A 21,361-nucleotide genomic window follows, 5' to 3' on the forward strand; every position below is an offset into this window, starting at 1 on the left:
AAAGAGGGAAAACCTATTGCAAAGTTCACGTCATATTCAACATTCAAAGTTGACAATTGTGTTGACAATTGTGTTGACAACAAGGCAAGGGAATTCCAATGAATCAATCTAGGCTGAATAGTCCAACCAGAAAGCGCTTTCATGCATAGGCTCTGGGTTATTAGCAACCTATCTCAGATGTGCTTTCCAGAGAGATAAGTGTTTAACAGGGTGAACTGCGCCTGCCATCCCAATAAAAGGTGACACACTTGATATGCCAAGCGAGGGTAAGAAACAGAGAGCTCTGTGCCGTTTGAGTGACAGGGCTCCTTTAACTGCTCTGTCTAGCAAAACTCCACACTTCTCCCCAGAGTTGAGTTGGGAATGAGAGGGGCTGGGATGCTTTCGTCTGAGAGACAGCAGAACTAAACTGGTTATTTATAGAAGACCTGAGCTGAGCACTGAGGAGAGGAGACAGGACCCTCTCAGCTAGCTTCAGAACAGAAGGTCTCTCTCTCAAATCAAATGTTATTTGTCTCATGCTTTGTAAACAACAGGTGTAGACTAACAGTGAAGTGCTTACTTACGAGCCCGTCCCAACAATGCAGGGAGAAAGAAAATAGATAAATAATAGAAAAGTAAAACACGTAATAATAAATACACAATGAGTAATGATAACTAGTGGTACCAGTACCAAGTCAATGTGCAGGGTTACGAGGTAATTGAGGTACAGTTGAAGTCAGAAGTTTACATACACGTAGGTTGGAGTCATTAAAACTCGTTTTTCAACCACTCAGCCAAGACCGCAGAAAAATAATTGTAGTCCTCCACAAGTCTGGTTCATCATTGGGAGCAATTTCCAAACACCTGAAAGTACCACATTCATCTGTACAAACAATAGTACGCATGTATAGACACCATGGGACCACGCAGCCGTTATAACGCTCAGGAAGGAGACTCGTTCTGTCTCCTAGAGCTGAATGAACTTTGGTGCGAAAAGTGCAAATCAATCCCAGAACGGACCTTGTGCAAAGGACCTTGTGAAGATGCTGGAAGAAACAGGTACAAAAGTATCTATATCCACAGGAAAAACGAGTCCTATATCAACATAACCTGAAAGGCCGCTCAGCAAGGAAGAAGCCTATGCTCCAAAACCACCATAAAAAAAAGCCAGATTTCGGTTTGCAACGGCACATGGGGACAAAGATTGTACTGTTTGGAGAAATGTCCTCTGTTCTGATGAAACAAAAATAGAACTGTTTGGCCATAATGACCATCATCATGTTTGGAGGAAAAATGGGGAGGCTTGCAAGCCGAAGAACACCATCCCAACCGTGAAGCACGGGGGTGGCAGCATCATGTTGTGGGGGTGCTTTGCAGGGTCCGGTGCGCTTCACAAAATAGATGGCATCATGAGGCAGGAAAATTATGTGGATATATTGAAGCAACATCTCAAGACATCAGTCAGGAAGTTAAAGCTTTGTCGCAAATGGGTCTTCCAAATGGACAATAACCCAAAGCATACTTCCAATGCTGTGGCTAAATGGCTTCAGGACAACAAAGTCAAGGTATTGGAGTGACCATCACAAAACCTTGACCTCAATCCCATAGAAAATATAGTTATGTACTGGGCTGTACGCACTACCCTCTGTAGCATCTTGCGGTCGGATGCCAACCAGTTGCCATACCAAGCGGTGATGCAGTCAGTCAACATGCTTTCAATTGTGCAGCTGTAGAATAGTTTGATGATGAGGGCCCAAGCCAAATCTTTTCAGACTCCTGAGTGGGAAAAAGTGTTGTCGTGCCCTCTTCATGACTGTGTTGGTGTGTTTGGACCATGCTAGATCCTTAGTGATGTGGACACCGAGAAACTTGAAGCTCTCAACCCGCTCCACTACAGCCCCGCTGATCTGAATAGGGGCATGTGCTTGGCCCTCCGTTTCCTTTGAACATGAAGTACCGGAAGGGACTAAGCACACACCCCTGAAGAGCCCCAGTGTTTTGGGTCAGCGTGGTGGATGTGTTGTTGCCTACCCTCACCATGTGGGGGTGTCCCGTCAGGAAGTCCATTATCCAGTTGCAGAGGGAGGTGTGCAGTCCCAGGGTCCTTTACTTAGTGATAAGCTTGGAGGGCACTATGAATGCTGAGTAGTCAATGAACAGCATTCTCATGTAGGTGTTCCTTTTGTCCAGGTGGGAGAGGGCCGTGTGGAGTGTTACACCATTCTCTCCATCACTATGGGTACCCAGAAGGAGAACGCTAAGAGGGGGTAGGATAGGGTTAGAGAGCTGGATGGGCTTCCTTAAGAGTGAGTTTGGAAGTGAACTGTGTAATTTGAAGCGACAAGCAATCAGCAAGGGCAACATGTAGGGAAAACACTGAAGACTTCCTCAAAAATGATGACCGCATACATAAAGAATATGACAGAGGATTTGTCAGGCTAATAACCTACAAATAGCCTACAAAGCCCATAATGCTGCAGTGGCCTGCCTATGGGGGATGCTGATGTGGTCTTATGGTTGTGTTGAACTGACCTGCTCGTAGGAGGATGACCTGGTCGTCCAGGGGCAACTCAGAGAAGTGGGGGATCCTCTTGGCCCACTCCACCAGCGTGAAGAGCTGCTTGTCGGCTGCTTGGCAGATGTTAGTCACCGGGTCGTTGGGCTGTTGAAAGACACATGGGAAGGCTTGCTGTCACAAATATGGTTAGCACAGAAAGACTGAAAGATACATTGTGGCGTGTGTGTGGTTGTGTGTGTAGTCGTACTTATGCACTCTGTATGTGCATGTGCGTGCTTGCTAAGTGTATGTTTTGGTGTGGCAGCTGAGCTTCATGTGGAGCTGTCCTCTCCAGTAGATAGAGCTTTTCAGTCACAGCAGTACACCACCGAGTTTTAGAGGAGCACCAGCCTGCTCTGCTCGCTGCTCCTCTGTGCCAAGACCCTGCACGCATGCACGCACGCACACACACACACACACACACACACACACACACACACACACACACACACACACACACACACTCACACACACACACCCTAGCCAAGTGAATGATCTCCTCTGAGGAGCGAGCAGGAAGGAAAACAAACAGTGATTCTGTCCTAACCCGAGGAGGAAATAACTGCAGAGAATCAGCAGTAACAAATGACTCTCTCCAAGCAGGCAGTTCCTTCAGGACACTTCTACCGACAAAAGACTATTTTGAGTGTTCAGACAGAGAGCCAAAAGAGCTCCACCTGACACACAGTTAAGGAACAAGTGTTTGGGCGTTCAAGTGTCACTTCATTTCATGAATGACTGTGAGAGAATGGGTCTTAAGAAATAGTATGCTCACTCACCACTACACCAGGGTTATATTCCTGATCTCTGACAGAGAAAAGTCTGGATGAAAAAGGCAAACATTTACAGTATATTGTCGAAGGCTGAAAAGGTGGCCTCTCATGTTCAAGAGAGAGGAGAATAGACCGTGTTTATGCTTTGAGTTAACATGAAAAATAGAACTGAAGAGAGAGGAGGGACGTTAAAGCTGAGAGAGAGAGAGAGAGAGAGAGAGAGAGAGAGAGAGAGAGAGAGAGAGAGAGAGGGAGAGGGAGAGAGAAAGAGAGAAGGAGATTGTAGGATGGAAATGTGGTTGTGAATGGACAAAGACAAAGAAACCTCAAGTGTCAGAAACCATCAAACTGAAGGCCTCACTTAACCTGGGAGGAAACCATGGGCAGTGAAGAGGACAATAACTTCTAATGTACACATACCAGTGACGTGCAGTCAGGGTAGGTATGGTACGAAGTGCTTACCCTGTGATAATCTCATTTTAAAAAGCTATTATGAAAAGCCACATTTAAAATACAATTACATTTTATTTATTTTTAAATCTCAAATGATTCTGTTGTTTTTTTATGCTCAAAATCTCAGGATATCTCCTCCTTCCTTTCCGTCCATTCAAATTGTTGGCGCGCACAGCCATTCCTGACCCCAGTCACTGTTAATGGACAGGCTCAGCATAGGCGTCACTGCCTTGCCTAGCTTGAAGTATCTTCATATGTTGCATTGAGACTATTTCATACTCTTAGCTTGCGTATTGCCTAAACATGTTGTGTGGGTATTAATTAATCTGGGGTGAGCTCTGCACATTTGGGTCTACAGAATTTTGAGCTTGCATCCCTTAGACTGAAGGAAGCTACCTAGCTAGCAAAAACAACCTGACAAATAGACACTATACTGCACCTCAAACCATTTTCCAAGTTGGAATAATGAAATGTTCCACTCTTCGAACCCTCCAAATGGCGCATCAACTATAAGTAAAGTTTAGAGCAGACAGAGGCAGCTTAACGTAGACAACAACTTTATTCATGGACAGGCAAGGCAACCACCATCTCCCTCACTGCTAAATGTCAGGCAGGCAAACAGTGAGTACTGGATTGTCTACTTGTCTGAAAATTAATGACTAATTCATACTTTTTACTCTTTACACATCTTGGAGTTTTACTTGAGTTCTACAAGATGGATGTGACTAACTACAATGACTCTACGTGCTTGAACCTAATGGATGGAGCTGCCTACCTGTGTGCTGCGTGGGAGAACTGTGCTACCAGCTATGGTTTGTGTGACTTTTAGTTTCTGTGTGAAAATGGAGCTGAAGGATGGAGCTGCCTACCTGTGTGCTGCATGGGAGAACTGTACTACCAGCTATGGTTTGTGTGACTTTTAGTTTCTGTGTGAAAATGGAGCTGAAGGATGGAGCTGCCTACCTGTGTGCTGCATGGGAGAACTGTACTACCAGCTATGGTTTGTGTGACTTTTAGTTTCTGTGTGAAAATGGAGCTGAAGGATGCCTTGGGGACAGTGGGCCTGCTGTGTGCATCTGTTACGTCTACAATGCTGTCACAGAGAGGTTCACTGGCCTGAAGGACAGACAAATGGACTTCATTACAGGTAAAGAACAGCCTAAATGCATTTCCCTTTGCAATTTAGGCTACTGTTGAATGAACATGATGTTACATTTATCAGGCTAGAATTTCATTTTGACGAGGCAATTTTTGGACGTTTTCGACTGCATTTTTCAGTCATTTCGATTGTTTCCATTTGAGTCATTTAGCAGACACTCTTATCCACACAACATACATACACTAATGAGAGGATACATTTTCATACTGGTCCCCAGTGGGAATCAAACACACAACCCTGATGTTGCAAGCGACATGCTCTACCAACTGAGCCACATGAGATAGTTGATATGGACATTTTGTTAAAACCTTATTTAATTTTATAAGTGTGTGTATGTGTGTGTGTGTGTGTGTGTGTGTGTGTGTGTGTGTGTGTGTGTGTGTGTGTGTGTGTGTTTGCAAGTGCCACATACAGTGCATTGCTAGAATTGTCATTTGGTACATTGGCATTTACATTTGCTGAACATTTTTGTCAATTTTGTTTAATGACTTACAGTGCCTTCAGAAAGTATTCACACCCCTTGACACTCCAAATTGAACTCAGGTGCATCCAATTTATTTTGATGTCACTACAACTTGATTGGAGTCCACCTGTGGCCAATTAAATTGGACATGAAACACACATGTCTATAAAGGTTCGACAGGGGATGGGTATAAAACCATTTATAGAGTGTTGAAAGTTTCAAAGAGCAAAGTCATCTCCATCATTGTGAAATGAAATATATTGAACTGGCCAGACTCTGCCTAGAGCTGGCCGTCCGACCAACCTTGATCAGGGAGGTGACCAAGGACCCAAATGACCACTCTGACAGAACTACAGAGTTCCTTGGCTGAGATGGGAGAACCTGCCAGAAGGACAACAGCACTTCACCATTTTGGGCTTTATGGGAGAGTGGCCAGACGGAAGCCACTCCCGAGAAAAAGGCACATGACAGCATGCCTGGAGTTTGCAAAAAGGCACAGGAAAGACTCAGAGCAAAAGGCAAAATATTATGTGGTCTGATGAAACAAAAATGTTTCTCTTTGGCCTGAATGCAAAGAGCTATGTCTGGAGAAAACCAGGCACAGTTCATCACCAGTCTAACAACATCGCTACCATGAAGCATGTTGGTGGCAGCATCATGCCATGGGGATGCTTTTCAGCAGCAGGGACTGGGAGACTGATAAGGATAGAGGAAACAATGAATGGAGCCAAATACAGGCAAATCCGTAATGAGAACCTGCTTCAGAGTACAAATGACCTTAGACTGGGGCGAAGATTTCCTTTCCAAACAGTACAATGACCCCAAGCATACAGCCAAAGCAACACTGGAATGGCTTCAGAACAAGACTGTTAGTTTAAGCTCGAGATATCCGTCTTTGCACTGGATGCTTCTCAATCCACCGCATCTGCCAACGTAACATTTACACATCTGTGGTGAAAGGTGACAGAGCTAGAGCGGTGTTAGTCAGACCATGAGACATCCCCCCAAAAATTGTCTTCTCACAAGGTTGTCTGTAGCGTCCAAACTTTTTCTGCTCTACGACCCCCACAAGTGTAACGCGACTCGTCTGAAGTCAGTACAGCCGATCTGCCAACTTTTGTTTGTAGCATTCGAACAGTTTACACACTAATATGACATTTTGTGTGACCTACGTCATCACGCACTGATTTTTATCTGCATCAAGTCAGCATGGTGGAAACACACCACTGTTGGGGAAAATGCGCATATTTTCTTTCATGTGGATTTTTGAATATTCGCACGAAACTCCCAAAGTGGATGGAATCCTAGCTAGTATTATCAATCACAAAAACATAATGTTAACTGGGGATGGATAAATTGTATATTATGATGCTCCGATTCTCAGTATGTCTGAGCCAAATCTACATCAACAAAAGCCTTGTAAACTTTTCCCCAACTTCTCTCTCTCCCCAAATCCCACAGATCGATGCTGAAAGCTCGGAGGATCCCAACATGAAATACAGCTCTCTGGAGAAGATTAGTGTAAGATGAGGAGAACTCATTCCACCTTTCCTTCTTTCCAGTCGTCCTCTACTTCTAATGCTTAGACCGAAGACTACCCACACTTGAAATATGAAACCGTATGAAACAGTTAACCAGACACAAAGCCAGCACTGTTTTGAAAACTGAAAGTAGATTTTCTTTGGGCAGAGAACAAAAGCATCTTATAAATATTTCACAATCTGATCTCCGTGGGAGACAATGTGGACGATGCGGCTCAGCGCGACAGTTTTTTGCCTGTATTTCTCCTCCAAACCCATAAACAAATCCGCTAATTCATTCCAAAAGGCAGCCGCAGCCCAAACAAACCAAAACAAAAGGGGCTGTATGTTGTGTCTCTGTCGAGGCCCCTCAAAAGAATACAACTCCCAGAGTTCTCGAAACACGGTGAAGGCTCATGAATGTTGCATGGCTCTCTTAGCCATGTTTACACTGACCTTGTTTCTCACTGTATACACCATGAAGATGACAGGAAGGAACAGAGACTCCTGCCATGATCACACATTAACTCACTGTCCTTACTGTAACGTGACAGCCGGGGAGTCACAGTGTTATGGGTGTTATGGGGAGTCACAATGGAAGAGATCACAATGCCTTCTGAGGTCTGGGACAATGAGAATGACATGAACCTAGGAGTTCACTATTCTGTGCATGTGTGGAACAAGCCGTGAGGGACCACCGTGTCTGTGAGAGAAACTATTTTACATTTCTTCTCTGTGAACATCCTCTGGAGGATAGGGGGCCAGCTGATCGCTTTCTGAAAACGTGTCGAGCAGGGGGAGGAGAGAGGGTGAGGTGAAATCCTCCCCTGAGGGAGCGATGTAGAGAAAGAGTGAGAGCGTTTGGGCTTACGAGAGCCGCTTTGAGGACACCTCTTAATGCCTGCCACAAACAAGAGTGTATTTTTTTCCCCAGACTGAATTAAAGGCTTTGGTTTGCATTATTCACAGTGGATAGCTTCTCCTCTCACAGAAATGCCTGGCTTGCATACTGTCCTATGAATTTTTTATAACTCGTGGAGACAAGAGACTGTCTTTTACATGTTTCATATTCTGCTTAAACTACAGCTGCGTGACAACAAAGAGGAATGTGGTAGTTAATAGATGATTAGTTCATAATCCAAATTCCCAACTAAATTGTGTAAAGTCCTCATAATTGGCTCTTAGAGTTGTAGAAGAGTATATTGAGACATCAACCAAGTACCCTCTAAATAACGTTAGCACGCCTATCTGCTTGTCTCTCTCTCTCCTGTGTCTGTCCAAAGAGAGAGACAAATAAAGTTGACAGATTCAAGCACAGCAAGGTTGGAAAACACACACAAGACAAAATGAGAGAAAGGGACAGAGAAGGAGAGAGGGATATATATATATAGAGAGAGACAGACAGTGGAATGAAAAACTCCACAGCACACCAAAATGATAGCATGCCCCCCCCCAAACCCCCTCCCTCCTTGAAGAGAAGGCCCTGGCTTGTCTGACTGGAGGCATGTTACTAACGCCTGTTTAACTCCTGTTCTAGGTCACCATGAGATAAACACACTTTATTCAGCTTGGTCAAACCCCAGCCATTAGACAGTGGCGGTGCCCATTCATGGTGTGCACTCAGGGGCCCCGACCCTGGGACTCATTAACACACGGGGCAGTGCCTCCTAAAGGAGTGGGGGGGGGGCAGTCCCCGGACCAGAGGGGTTCCTAATCACAGAGACTGCCTGCCAAGGGGACACCGCACGTTCCAACACTGACTGTGCCGCTCTGCCCTTGTTTAATCTACAGTGCCAGTCAAAAGTTTGGGCACACCTACTCATTCCAGGGTTTTTCTTTATTTGACTATTTTCTACATTGTTGAGTAATAGTGAAGACATCAAAACTATGAAATAACACATGTAGTAATCAAAAAATTGCTACACAAATCTAAAGATATTTCATATTTGAGATTCTTCAAAGTAGCCACCCTTTGCCTTGATGACAGCTTTGCACATTCTTTGCACACTTTCTCTCAACCAGCTTCATGAGGTAGTCATCTGGAATGGATTTCAATTAACAGGTGTGCTTTGTTAAAAGTTCATTTGTGGAATTTCTTTCCTTCTTAATGCATTTGAGCCAATCACTTGTGTTGTGACAAGGTATGGGTGGTATACAGAAGATAACACTATTTGGTAAAATACCAAGTCCATATTATGGCAAGATCAGCTCAAATAAGCAAAGAGAAATGACAGTTGATCATTACTTTAAGACATGAAGGTCAATCTATCCGGAATATTTCAAGAACTTTGAAACTGGCTCTCATGAAGACTGCCACAGGAAAGGAGTTACCTCTGCTGCAGAGGATAAGTTCATTAGAGTTACCAGCCTCAGAAATTGCAGCCCAAATAAATGCTTCATAGAGTTCAAGTAACAGACACATCTCAACATCAACTGTTCAGAGGGGACTGCATGAATCAGGCCTTCATGGTCGAATTGCTGCAAAGAAACCACTACTAAAGGACACCAGTAAGAAGAAGAGACTTGATTGGGCCAAGAAACACGAGCAATGTACATTAGACCAGTGGAAATCTGTCTTTTGGTCTGAAGAGTCCTAATTTGAGATTTTGGTTCCAACCGCCGTGTCTTTATAAGACGCAGAGTAGGTGAACGGATGATCTCTGCATGTGTGGTTCCCACCATGAAGCATGGAGGAGGAGGTGTGATGGTGCGTTGCTGTTGACACTGTCTGTGATTTATTTAGAATTCAAGGCACACTTAACCAGCATGGCTACCACAGCATTCTGCAGCGATACGCCATCCCATCTAGTTTGCACTTAGTGGGACAATCATTTTTCAACAGGACAATGACCCAACACACGGAGAGTGATGGAGTGCTGCATAAGATGTGACCTCCACAATCACCTGACCTCAACCCAATTGAGATGGTTTGGACTGCATAGTGAAGGAAAAGCAGCCTACAAGTGCTCAGCATATGTGGGAACTCCTTCGAGAATGTTGGAAAAGCATTCCAGGTGAAGCTGGTTGAGAGAATGCCAAGAGTGTGCCATGCTGTCATCAAGGCAAAGGGTGGCTATTTGAAGAATCTCAAATGTAAAATATATTTTGATTTGTTTAACACTTTTTTCGTTACTACATGATTCCATATGTGTTATTTCATAGTTTCGATGTCTTCACTATTATTCTACAATGTAGAAAATAGTACAATTAAAGAAAAACCCTTGAATGAGTAGGTGTGTCCAAACTCTTGACTGGTACTGTATTCCTAACTTGTCATATGATTATGATGATCATTTTCAGAGTCAACTGAAATATCAGTGGACGGGGAACTAAGTGGTCTCTCAGAAGTTGTCTATAGCTATGGCAATTTAGATGAAATACAATGACACATATTACCCAATCTACATGGCCTACTGAACAACAACTCCCCATTACAATCATCACCTTAAATCATAGCAAGAAGTAAAGGAAAATCAAAAAATATGGATCCAATAGAAATGACTTGTATTACTAGAAAACTACCAAGACAATTGAAAACAATTCCTGCAAGATATTTATCTACCTTTATCAAAGCTAGATTTCTAGAAAAGCTTGATTTCCTCCTCCTTCTCCTGCAGGGCACCCCTGTTGGCGTCAGAGCCCCAGCAGACGTACAGCCACCACAGCAAGGCACAGCCCAGACGTACAGCTACCCCAGCAAGGCACAGCCCAGACGTACAGCCACCCCAGCAAGGCACAGCCCAGACGTACAGCCACCACAGCAAGGCACAGCCCAGACGTACAGCCACCACAGCAAGGCACAGCCCAGACGTACAGCCACCACAGCAAGGCACAGCCCAGACGTACAGCCACCACAGCAAGGCACAGCCCAGACGTACAGCCACCACAGCAAGGCACAGCCCAGACACACACACACAGTACTTTAGTGTGTCAGAGCTCCCATCCCCTCTCCTCTCCTCTCTCCTCCCTAATGTCAACGCTCATCACGTACATCTCCTTCTTCCCAAAGATGGCTCTCATTTACTCACATAACAGCCTTCAGAGTTCTACCTTCACTTCACAGGACATTTCCCCCCACCCACCCAGAGCAGATGAGTCCCAAAAGAAGCACTCTCTCTCTCTCTCTCTCTCTCTCTCTCTCTCTCGCACTCCCTCCTTTCCTCTTCTGCACAACTGCTCTCTGTCTGTCGTTCCGGTAGGATTCCTGAGAAAACCAGAGCTTGGTGGGATGCGGTCAGGAACAGCCTGGCTGTTGTATTATTCATGGTTGAGCCAGAGAGAGTCTAGAGAATGAACAGAGAGAGCCTCACATAGCTTAGGTGGGTGCCTGGGAGACTGCAGATGTCAGGGTGCACAGGTGAACTTGTGGACTTGTGATGTAAGGTGCCATACAAGGAGCACATAGGATATGGATGTAGAATAGTCACAGCTACCTTGTTCATCTCAGTGATAGGCATCAGGTGGCAGAGCCCTGGATAGCTCCCATCCTAAGAGAATGACAACCACAGCCTCTGCTCATCTTTCACTACAGAGATGTAACACGTAAAAACTGAAGAAAAAAATAATAATAATAATATCACCACCACGTTGGCTAATGGCTGCTCCCTGTTAATCAAGCAAGACCCTGGGGAGTCCAGGGTCATTCAGAGAGGATAATGGAGATTGTTAGATTGCATCATAATTGAACTCTGATGGTGTGGCAAATTGTTGTGATAACACTGATTGCATGTTATTAATGTCCATCACTGCAAAGACACACATGCCAGATGGCTGAGGCACAAAGTGCCTGTATCGTACCAAGGGGAAATGGGTGAAAATGGTTAACACAGATGTAGGACCTTAATTTGAGCCAGTTTGCTACAGCAGGAAAATAGTCCTACAGCAACAGGAAATGCGAATTATTATGTGGATTATAATTAATTAACATTTTTGTAGCAGTTGACACATTTTTCGTAATGAAAAGTCAGAAATTTCAAAGTGGAAATTACAAACTTCAGAAGTCTTTTTAAACCTCAAAAACACTACAAGTTAAACATTTATCCTACAACAGGGTGATCAAATTAAGATCCTGTGTGAGTGTGTGTGTGTGTGTGTCAGAATTTGTGAGCGGAGCTAGAGCGGAGCGAGGGGCGCAGCGTACCCAATTTGACTGGAGCGTGTAGCGAGATCCTAGCCCACTCCAATTTCGCTCAGGACATGCCCGCCACAGGATGCATTTGTAGTCTACTTGTGTGCTGCTATAGCCACTTGCTCTAGCGACGGTCTTGGAGTTGTCACGTTCTGACCTTAGTTACTTTGTTTTTGTCTTTGTTTTAGTATGGGCAGGGCGTGAGTTGGGGTGGGCAGTCTATGTTTGTTTTTCTATGTTGAGTTCAGCCTAGTATGGTTCTCAATCAGAGGCAGCTGTCAATTGTTGTCCCTGATTGAGAATCATACTTAGGGAGCCTGGGTTTCACTTTTGGTTTGTGGGTGTTTGTTTCCGTGTGAGTGTTTGGGCCACACGGTACTGTTTCGGTTTTGTAAATTCACGGTGTCATTTATTGTTTAGTGTTCGGAGTTTTATTAAATAACATCATGAACACTTACCACGCTGCACTTTGGTCCTCACCTTCTTCCACCGACGACAACCCTTACAGGAGGCCGCTAAATATTCTCATAAAGAAACGGATAAAACACACAGGTGCTAAATCCAGGTGAGGTGATGTAGTGTTCACAACTAAATAATCATTGTGGAATCTGAAAAGACACGTATCCCAAAAGCACGAGGGTGTACTTACTACATGCACATGCTAAAAGAAAGGAACGAGCTGAGAAGATAACTGTGTCATTGTAGCAAAGTATTTATAAACTAAAATTCAGAACTCTTAAAAGGTTTGGTTCATTGTTGTTTTATTATCTATACAATAGGTCATAATTGATTTTGTCCCAATAGGCCTGGCATATTCCAACTTTCAACAAGCTTTCTGTTTTGATTGGGTTATTTTGCCTGAAAAACTTTAGGACTAAAAAATGTTTTAAATAAACTCTGCATCTCTGCCCAGCCTGGCAAGAGTGGCCCAAAGGGTATTTAGCATCCCCAGTGGCCCTGCAAGTGTGGAGAGGATATTGTCTGCTGTTGGCCTTCTCTCCAGGCACCATCACATGAGCCTGAAGCCACAGACTCTGACCAAACTTGTGTTTCTAAAAAATGAATTCAAAATCACAGCCTATATGTGTAATTTACAGACTATAATGATTTAATACAACAAAGTGTTGTTCATGCAAGCAGTTGCTCCCGATGCAGCATCCACCGAGAGGCTCATGCTGCCAAGGGAATGCCTGACAGCTTGAAAGACGTTTTGGACACTACAGTGAAAATGGTTAACTTTGTTAAAGCAAGGCCCCTGAACTCTTGTGTATTTTCTGCACTATGCAATGATATGAGCAGCGACCATGTAACACTTTTACAACATACAGAAGTGCGCTGGTTATCTAGGGGCTAAGTATTGACATGTTTTTTTAATTGAGAGACGAGCTTAAAGTTTTCTTTACTGACCATCATTTTCACTTGTCCGACTGTTTGCATGATGATGAGTTTCTCACACGACTGGCCTATCTGGGTGACGTTTGTTCTCGCCTGAATGATCTGAATCTAGGATTACAAGGACCCTCCGCAACTATATTCAATGTGCGGGTATGATTAAGAAGTTGGAGCTCTTTTCTGCCTGCATTAACAAGAACAACACACAGATCTTTCCATCATTGTATGATTTTTTTTGTGTTCAATTGAACTCAAGGTTACGGACAATGTCAAATGTGATATAACGAAGCACCTGAGTGAGCTGGGTGCTCAATTTCTCGGCCCTCACTAGCATGAAAACTAAATACAGGCACAGACTGTGTGAAATGATTTAAGACTGAGACTCTCTCCAATACAACCCAACATTGCAGAGTTATGTGCATCCTTTCAAGCACACCCTTCTCATTAACCTGTGGTTTTATATGTGAGATGGCTAAATAAATTATGATTTGTGTCCTGGTCCTATAAGAGCTCTTTGTCACTTCCCACAAGCTTGTGACAAAAACTCACACTCATTCTTATGTTTCATAAATGTACCGTATAGTGTGTGTGCGGCAGGCTTACCATGATGGCAAAAAACAACATTTGAGAGTGCGCTGACCCTGGTGCTAGAGGGGGTATGCAGCTGGAGGATGAATGTTTGAAGGGGTACGGGACTATACAAAGTTTGGGAACCACTGCAGTAGCCTATTTGAAATGATGAGCTCTTCATATGTTCATCTTTTCATGTTTATTCAATAACTTTTCATTAAAATCCTATGGTTTGGATTCAATACTTCAAACCCAAATGGCAGGTCCAGGAAGTCACATAAATAGATGGATGTTGGTTAAATTGTGATTTTAATGAGCGGCGTTTTTTTCCCCTGTGAGCTCAGAGCGGTTTATAGCGGAGCGGTTCGAAAGGATGTGGAGCACCGGTGCGCACCGATGAGCGGGATTTCCGACCACTCAACTCCGCTCACATCCACATGTGCATGTACACACGCGGATAAGTATGTTGGCGTGTTTGTACATAAGTGAGTGTGTAAGCGGCTCCTGCTCTGCAGAGCCACACAGTACGGCGTAGTGACTCACCGAGTTGGATGGCATGCCCAGGTTGGTCTCGATGTAGGTCTCGGTCTTGGGTTCCACAGCGAGCTCGGCCTCCAGGACCTTCTCCACGGGCATGTCTTCGTTGACGCCGCTGGTGGACTCCACCTCGTTCTCGCTGCGCTCTTTGGCCCGCTGGCGCTCCTCCTGGACGGCTGTGTGTAACAAAACTGGTTCCGGTCACTACTGCTGCTGCGGTGTTGTCTAGTGTGTGCGGTGTTTATGCCTGTATTGTGTGTGTGTGTGTGTGTGTGTACATATGTAAATAGAGAGTGTGTACAATTATTATAACATGCTCTCATGTAAAGACAGAGTTAAACAGTCCCCATAATTACAGGTGACATGAATAGAGACATGAAAGGGAACACAGTACTGTGTAAACATAACATACACATATCACTCCATACAAGGAGCCCCTCTTCAGCTGTGTGATATCAAAGAGATCTATTCAGAGCATAACAAACAACAAGCACCTTTCGCGGCCATCATATATTTAGACATTAATAATGGATGGGATGTCACTCCTCATTTAGGCCCTGCATGTTTACCACAGACACTGTGACTGAATGGCTTTGACAGACTGACTGGGGCACAAACATTAAATGGGGACTTTGTCCAATATAATGTGGTTTTTTATTCTGTCCAGTAAATAACAGTCTCACTAAGTCTCTGGTTAAAGCAGGGCCTTGTTGGATCTGCTGTGTGATTGGCTTGGCAGGGAGACACAGGAAGTGGTTTGTGTGCTGAGCAGACACAGAGGCTCACTGTGGCCGAGGCAGGCCAAACCGCACCTCCACCCTCAGAGGATTTGGGAGAGAGGTGTGTGTGTTCATATAAAAGTGGTTGCTCTGCACCGACTGGGTTTCTCCTTATTCTACCTTCTAGATTCCCCAATAAACAGAAACAGTCCCCCAGACACACACATCCACACATCTACACACCCAGACACACACATCCACACATCTACACACCTAGATACACACATCCTATAAACACATACATCCACACACCTAGACACACACATCTACACACCCAGACACACACATCTACACACCCAGACACACACATCTACACACCCAGACACACACATCTACACACCCAGACACACACATCTACACACCCAGACACACACATCTACACACCCAGACACACACATCTACACACCCAGACACACACATCTACACACCCAGACACACACATCTACACACCCAGACACACACATCTACACACCCAGACACACACATCTACACACCCAGACACACACATCTACACACCCAGACACACACATCTACACACCCAGACACACACATCTACACACCCAGACACACACATCTACACACCCAGACACACACATCTACACACCCAGACACACACATCTACACACATCTACACACCCAGACACACCCAGACACACACATCTACACACCCAGACACACACATCTACACACCCAGACACACACATCTACACACCCAGACACACACATCTACACACCCAGACACACCCAGACACACACATCTACACACCCAGACACACACATCTACACACCCAGACCACGACACTTCATATTCTCTTTTCTTCTTTTTCCTTCTGTTTCTATTCCAAATGCTGAATCACAGGGGTGGGGGTTCTGGGAAGGGGAGAACGGGGAGACTGGGGGAGACAGGGGAGAGGAGGAGGGGACAATGAGGGGGGGACGAGGGGCCCCATTTTAGAGGAACTGCTGTCTGGCGATGGAAGTCAGCCCAAGGGTAGAATAGTTGTGCTGGAGTCAGAGAGAGGTGAGGAGGGCTGAAATCATGCTTTATTTCTCCCTTCCTCTGACTGGGAGAGCATCAATTCATTTAATCCAGTTTTTCTGTGGATTCGCTGAGCCTTCTGGACTACCGCTGCCTGGCTCTCCCCCTGCCTCAGGGTACAGGGGGGCTTAGGCAGCACAGTGAGGTGAAAGGCAGTAAATGATCATATCTTTGAACAGAGGTTGAGCCCCATGATGATATAAATAAGAGTGAATAGGGGAGGGAGGGATAACGAGGGGGAGGGGTGCATGTTGAGGTCAAGACAAATTGGCCCAGGAAAGAAAAGCTCTCAGAATGTACTTATTCTAGACTCTCTTGTTTTCTCTTTTCCTCTGCTTTCATTTTGTTCTGCATCTGATGCTCATTGGTTATGGTTGGGGCTGAACAACTGAACACCGGGCTAAAGGCTAATGATGTGTGATAGCATTCTGTTCATGCTGGTCTAGGATCTGTTTTGTATTGTTTTTGCCTGGTGCGGTGGTTAATGTTCAGAATAGGGAAAGCTGATCCTAACATGAAGTGATTTCTGATTTGAAACTGGACTGTGTGCTTCCGATACCTGGAATACCACATTGTGTCTCTAAAGCCAGAATATTTTGTGACTGAGTTAAAATAGTATTGCAGAACAATCGTTCACTGTAGATAGTGATGCCACTGCTGTGATGGAGAACTGTGCTAAGAGTACTAATATTCTCCTCTCTTACAAAGTACTAAAACTACCTCTTTTGAGGGCAACAGCTTGTTCTCTTTCTCTCTCTTTTCTCTCTCTGTCTCATCTCTCTCTCTCCCTCCACTCTCGCTGCCCCCCTCCATTTATTCTCCTACCCTCCCTCGTGGTAAATCACTGTTCTTCAAGGGGAATCTGAAATCATGAATAGGTCTGCCTATGAATGCTAACAATCACTGAAAGATTCTGAAGCTAAAGTCGTGTCAATGAACCAGCCCTGATCTGAATAACCAGTAATTAAGACTTCCATTAGCATCTCATTTCAATGCTGAGCGCCTCTGAGGAAGTCAGTAATGCGGAGTCCTCTGCAACTAGTGCTCTTCATTCAGTAGTAATAAAGAGGCGGATGAGTGGAGCTCTCATTATCACACAAGTGATCTCAACACACTCCGAGATCTCTACATGAGGAGCTAAACGATTAACTCTGACAAGACTGACACAGGGGGTTCTTGTGTGTGTGTGCATGTGTGTGTGTGTGTGAGAGAGATAGAGAGCGATAAAGATGGATAGAGAGAGAGAAAAAGATGGATAGAGAGAGAGAGATAAAGATGGATAGAGAGATATATATAAAGATAGAGAGATAGAGATATAAAGACAGAGAGATAGAGATATAAAGACAGATAGATAGAGAGATAAAGATGGATAGAGAGAGGCAGAGATATAAAGATAGATAGATAGAGATTGATTATTGTTTATTTCACTTTTGTATATTATCTACCTCACTTGCTTTGGCAATGTTAACACGTTTCCCATGCCAATAAAGCCCCTTGAATTGAATTGAATTGATATAAAGATAGATAGAGATATAAAGACAGAGAGAGAGATATATAGAGAGATATAAAGAGAGAGAGAGAGAGAGATATATAGAGAGATATAAAGAGAGAGAGATATATATAGAGATATAATATATATATAGAGAGATATAAAGAGAGAGAGAGAGATAAAGAATGAGAGAGAGAAATAGAGATATAAAGAGAGAGAGATAAGAGATATAAAGATAGAGATATAAAGAGACAGAGAGAGAGAGATAGAGAGAGATAAAGATGGATAGAGAGAGACAAAGATAGAGAGAGAGAGAGGGTAAATGGGCCTTTATCCTCAACGGCATGTGCTGTACCTTCTCTCTTCATTCCACAGGCCAGACACTTCTGGTAGCGACAGTACTGGCAGCGGTTGCGCTGACGCTTGTCGATCAGACAGTCCTTGTTGTCTCGGCAGGTGTAGGTCAGGTCCTTCCTCACTGTCCTCTTGAAGAAGCCTTTACAGCCCTCACAGCTGTACACTCCATAGTGTTTACCTGGGGACAGACAGGCCATCTTCACTGAGTTTCATTTTAAAAAGTACATAGAGTGGCCATGAACAGACATTTAACACACACACACACACACACACACACACACACACACACACACACACACACACACACACACACACACACACACACACACACACACACACACACACACACACACACACACACACACACACACACACACACACACATATCCTCAATATCTTCAACTTGATTAGATACTGTTTGGCCAATAACAGAGGGGTGAAAATGGTGACTATAAGTGTACTGCACGTTACTATGTTCAGACATTGACACTTCTGTTCTGATGAACAGTGTTTCTGAAGATCATTGACCAAGCAGAGTTCTGTCTGATATTAACCATCTCCTTCACATCCTGTCTGATACAGTGCAGTGGCGTAACACTGAGTAACTTCCTATCTCTGATGATCTCTGTGTGTGTGTGTGTGTATATGTGTGTGGGAATATGTGTGTGTGTGAGCGTGTGTGTATAAGTGCGTGTGTGTGTGTGTGTATATATGTGTGTGTGTGTGTGTGCATGTGTGTATAAGTGCGCACGTGTGTGTGTGTGTGTGTGTGTGTGTGTGTGTGTGTGTGTGTGTGTGTGTGTGTGTGTGTGTGAAATTGTGATGACCATGGTGGTGTGGCTGTCTCCACAGATGACGTGTCAGAGGTTTGTGTGTGTTTGGGTATGTGTGTATATGTAACCTTAGGGCACCGACCTGACGAGCGGTCCCCGCAGATGGCACAGATGTGTTTGGTAAGGGAAAGGGGCATGCACCCTTGTGAGGGCTGGGCGGGCACCTTCATCACCCCGTTGAGACCCAGGGGGGGCTTGATGTCCTCCGAGCTGCTGACCGAGTTCATCGGGGAGTTCAGCTGGAACATCAACACACACAAACACAACCACAGACAGGTCACAACGCCACTCCGACCCCCTGACACTCAGAGCGTCCGAAACATACGCACACTTCATCAGATTACAGAAATGGGGAAACAGAAATGTGAGGAAATGTAGTTACTGAACGTCATCAACCAGCTCTGCTGATCAGCAAGAGAATGATGAATGTGAGCTCTGGTATAGGGAGAGCAGAACTCAGTTTGAGTCCAACAGCAAACAGAAATGGCTATGGCTGAGTATGTATCCATGCAGATAAACTGACTGGGAGGTTTAATGCTAACTACAGCTGGGCAGTAGTTCCAGTAGCAGACTGCCTGTGTTTCAGATCTAAAACCTGTCGCTGCTGGATCCTGCACCACTAACCCACAGGAGTGCTTTAATTCATCCCCCCGAATGCTCAGAGCTAGCATAACTCTAATGCAAAATGTTGCAGTGCAGCAGAATAAAGAGCCAGTGTTTGTTTTAGCAAGAGAAAGTGCACTAAGTAAGAGCAGGAAAAAGTGCACTTAGCTCTGCTGCTGAAACAGCTCTGATAATGTTGATGTGAAAACCCCCTCTCACACCGTGTAGCCTCACAGGGAGCGCTACGTGACACTAATCAGCACAACTCTGTTATCACTGGAATTCCTACAGTTACTAAGGGCTTTAGCTGAATAACCCCACGACAGTAATGACTGGATAGCCAACCATTAGTACAGCAATGGAAACATATCATTCTTAGAAGCCTTGTATCTTTAAGGATGCTGTAAAACCATGATGCTAAAATTACCCAAATAAACCCCAGACGTACAAATAATTAACTCTAACTGAAAATGAAAGGAGCTGAATGTGCTAATTATTTTCATGGAAACATTCAAGAGCTCTAGAGATTCTACAGCCAACAAAAAAAGAGTAAAATAAAATGTGTGGAAGTAATGATATTACTGTGGTATTACCAAGTGATGTACCAGTACATGGCCATGAACAGACATGGCCATGAACAGACATTTAACACACACTTCACACACACACACACACACACACACACACACACACACACACACACACACCTCAATATCTTCAACTTGATTAGATACTGTTTGGCCAATAACAGAGGGGTGAAAATGGTGACTATAAGTGTACTGCACGTTACTATGTTCAGACATAGACACTTCTGTTCTGATGAACAGTGTTTCTGAAGATCATTGACCAAGCAGAGTTCTGTCTGATATTAACCATCTCCTTCACATCCTGTCTGATACAGTGCAGTGGCGTAACACTGAGTAACTTCCTATCTCTGATGCTGCTCACACCAGACACTTTCATTCCTGGTAGACCAGTGGAGGCTGGTGAGCGGAGGACGGCTCATAATAATGGCCGGAATGGAGTGAATGGAATGGGTTCAAACACCTGGTTGTCAAAACGACCAAAAGAAACCCCAAAAGTACAAATAATTAACTTTGGAAAAAATGAAAATGAAAGGGACTGAATGTGCAAATGATTTTCATGGTGATATTACCGTGGTATTACCAACAACACCATCCTCTCACAATGAACATCTCTCCTGGTGTTGACATGAGTGTTGCAGTCTGCGGGGAGACTTGCTAGAGTGAGATACAGGGTGTACGGTGGGTCCTAGCTTGCTAGCCTATGTCTTAATTGAGTTACTGTGAGCTGTACGCTAACTCGGCAAATGCACAGACATTGTTTCTAGGGTGAGAGAGAACAAGATGACAAAAAAAAAACATGTTGTATACAAGCCATAATGATGAAAATAACAGGACACTTACAGTCCAGCCTTTCTTCAGCTGTGTTTCTCTGTCAGGGTACTTTAGTGTACTGCCCATGTTTACACATGAACTATACACAAAGACAAACATATCCCCTTTCACTCTGACATATGGAGTCCTCACCGCTCAAGGCCACACCCATGTAGACATGTGAACAGGCACTGTATTCTATCGGTTCTGTAAACAGGGCAGCCCCACACCAAGGACCAAATGAGGGGCAGCAACTATCAAAGCCTCGACACACATACTGTTCACGTGTGTACACGCATCTACAAACACACATGCGTCTGATTGGACTGA

The 21,361-nt window shown here is 44.4% G+C and overlaps 1 protein-coding gene across 7 annotated transcripts in view; it reads right to left on the bottom strand.

The window, feature by feature from the left end:
- Positions 1-21,361, bottom strand: part of LOC112219734 (retinoic acid receptor RXR-alpha-A) — a 157,861-nt gene that overhangs the window by 17,210 nt on the left and 119,290 nt on the right. For 4 of the 7 annotated variants that reach the window (XM_042302299.1, XM_042302295.1, XM_042302301.1 and 1 more), the window contains exons 4-7: positions 19,114-19,279; positions 18,197-18,376; positions 14,541-14,725; positions 2,515-2,644 (exon numbers count right to left, since the gene is read on the bottom strand). In XM_042302299.1, coding sequence (XP_042158233.1) covers positions 2,515-2,644; positions 14,541-14,725; positions 18,197-18,376; positions 19,114-19,279 — 661 coding nt within the window. The remainder of the gene's footprint in view (positions 1-2,514; positions 2,645-14,540; positions 14,726-18,196; positions 18,377-19,113; positions 19,280-21,361) is intronic. The other 3 variants (XM_042302296.1, XM_042302298.1, XM_042302297.1) reach the window with 3 other exon arrangements.

Source organism: Oncorhynchus tshawytscha, linkage group LG20 (assembly GCF_018296145.1).
Source record: "Oncorhynchus tshawytscha isolate Ot180627B linkage group LG20, Otsh_v2.0, whole genome shotgun sequence".
NCBI classification, from domain to species: domain Eukaryota; kingdom Metazoa; phylum Chordata; class Actinopteri; order Salmoniformes; family Salmonidae; genus Oncorhynchus; species Oncorhynchus tshawytscha.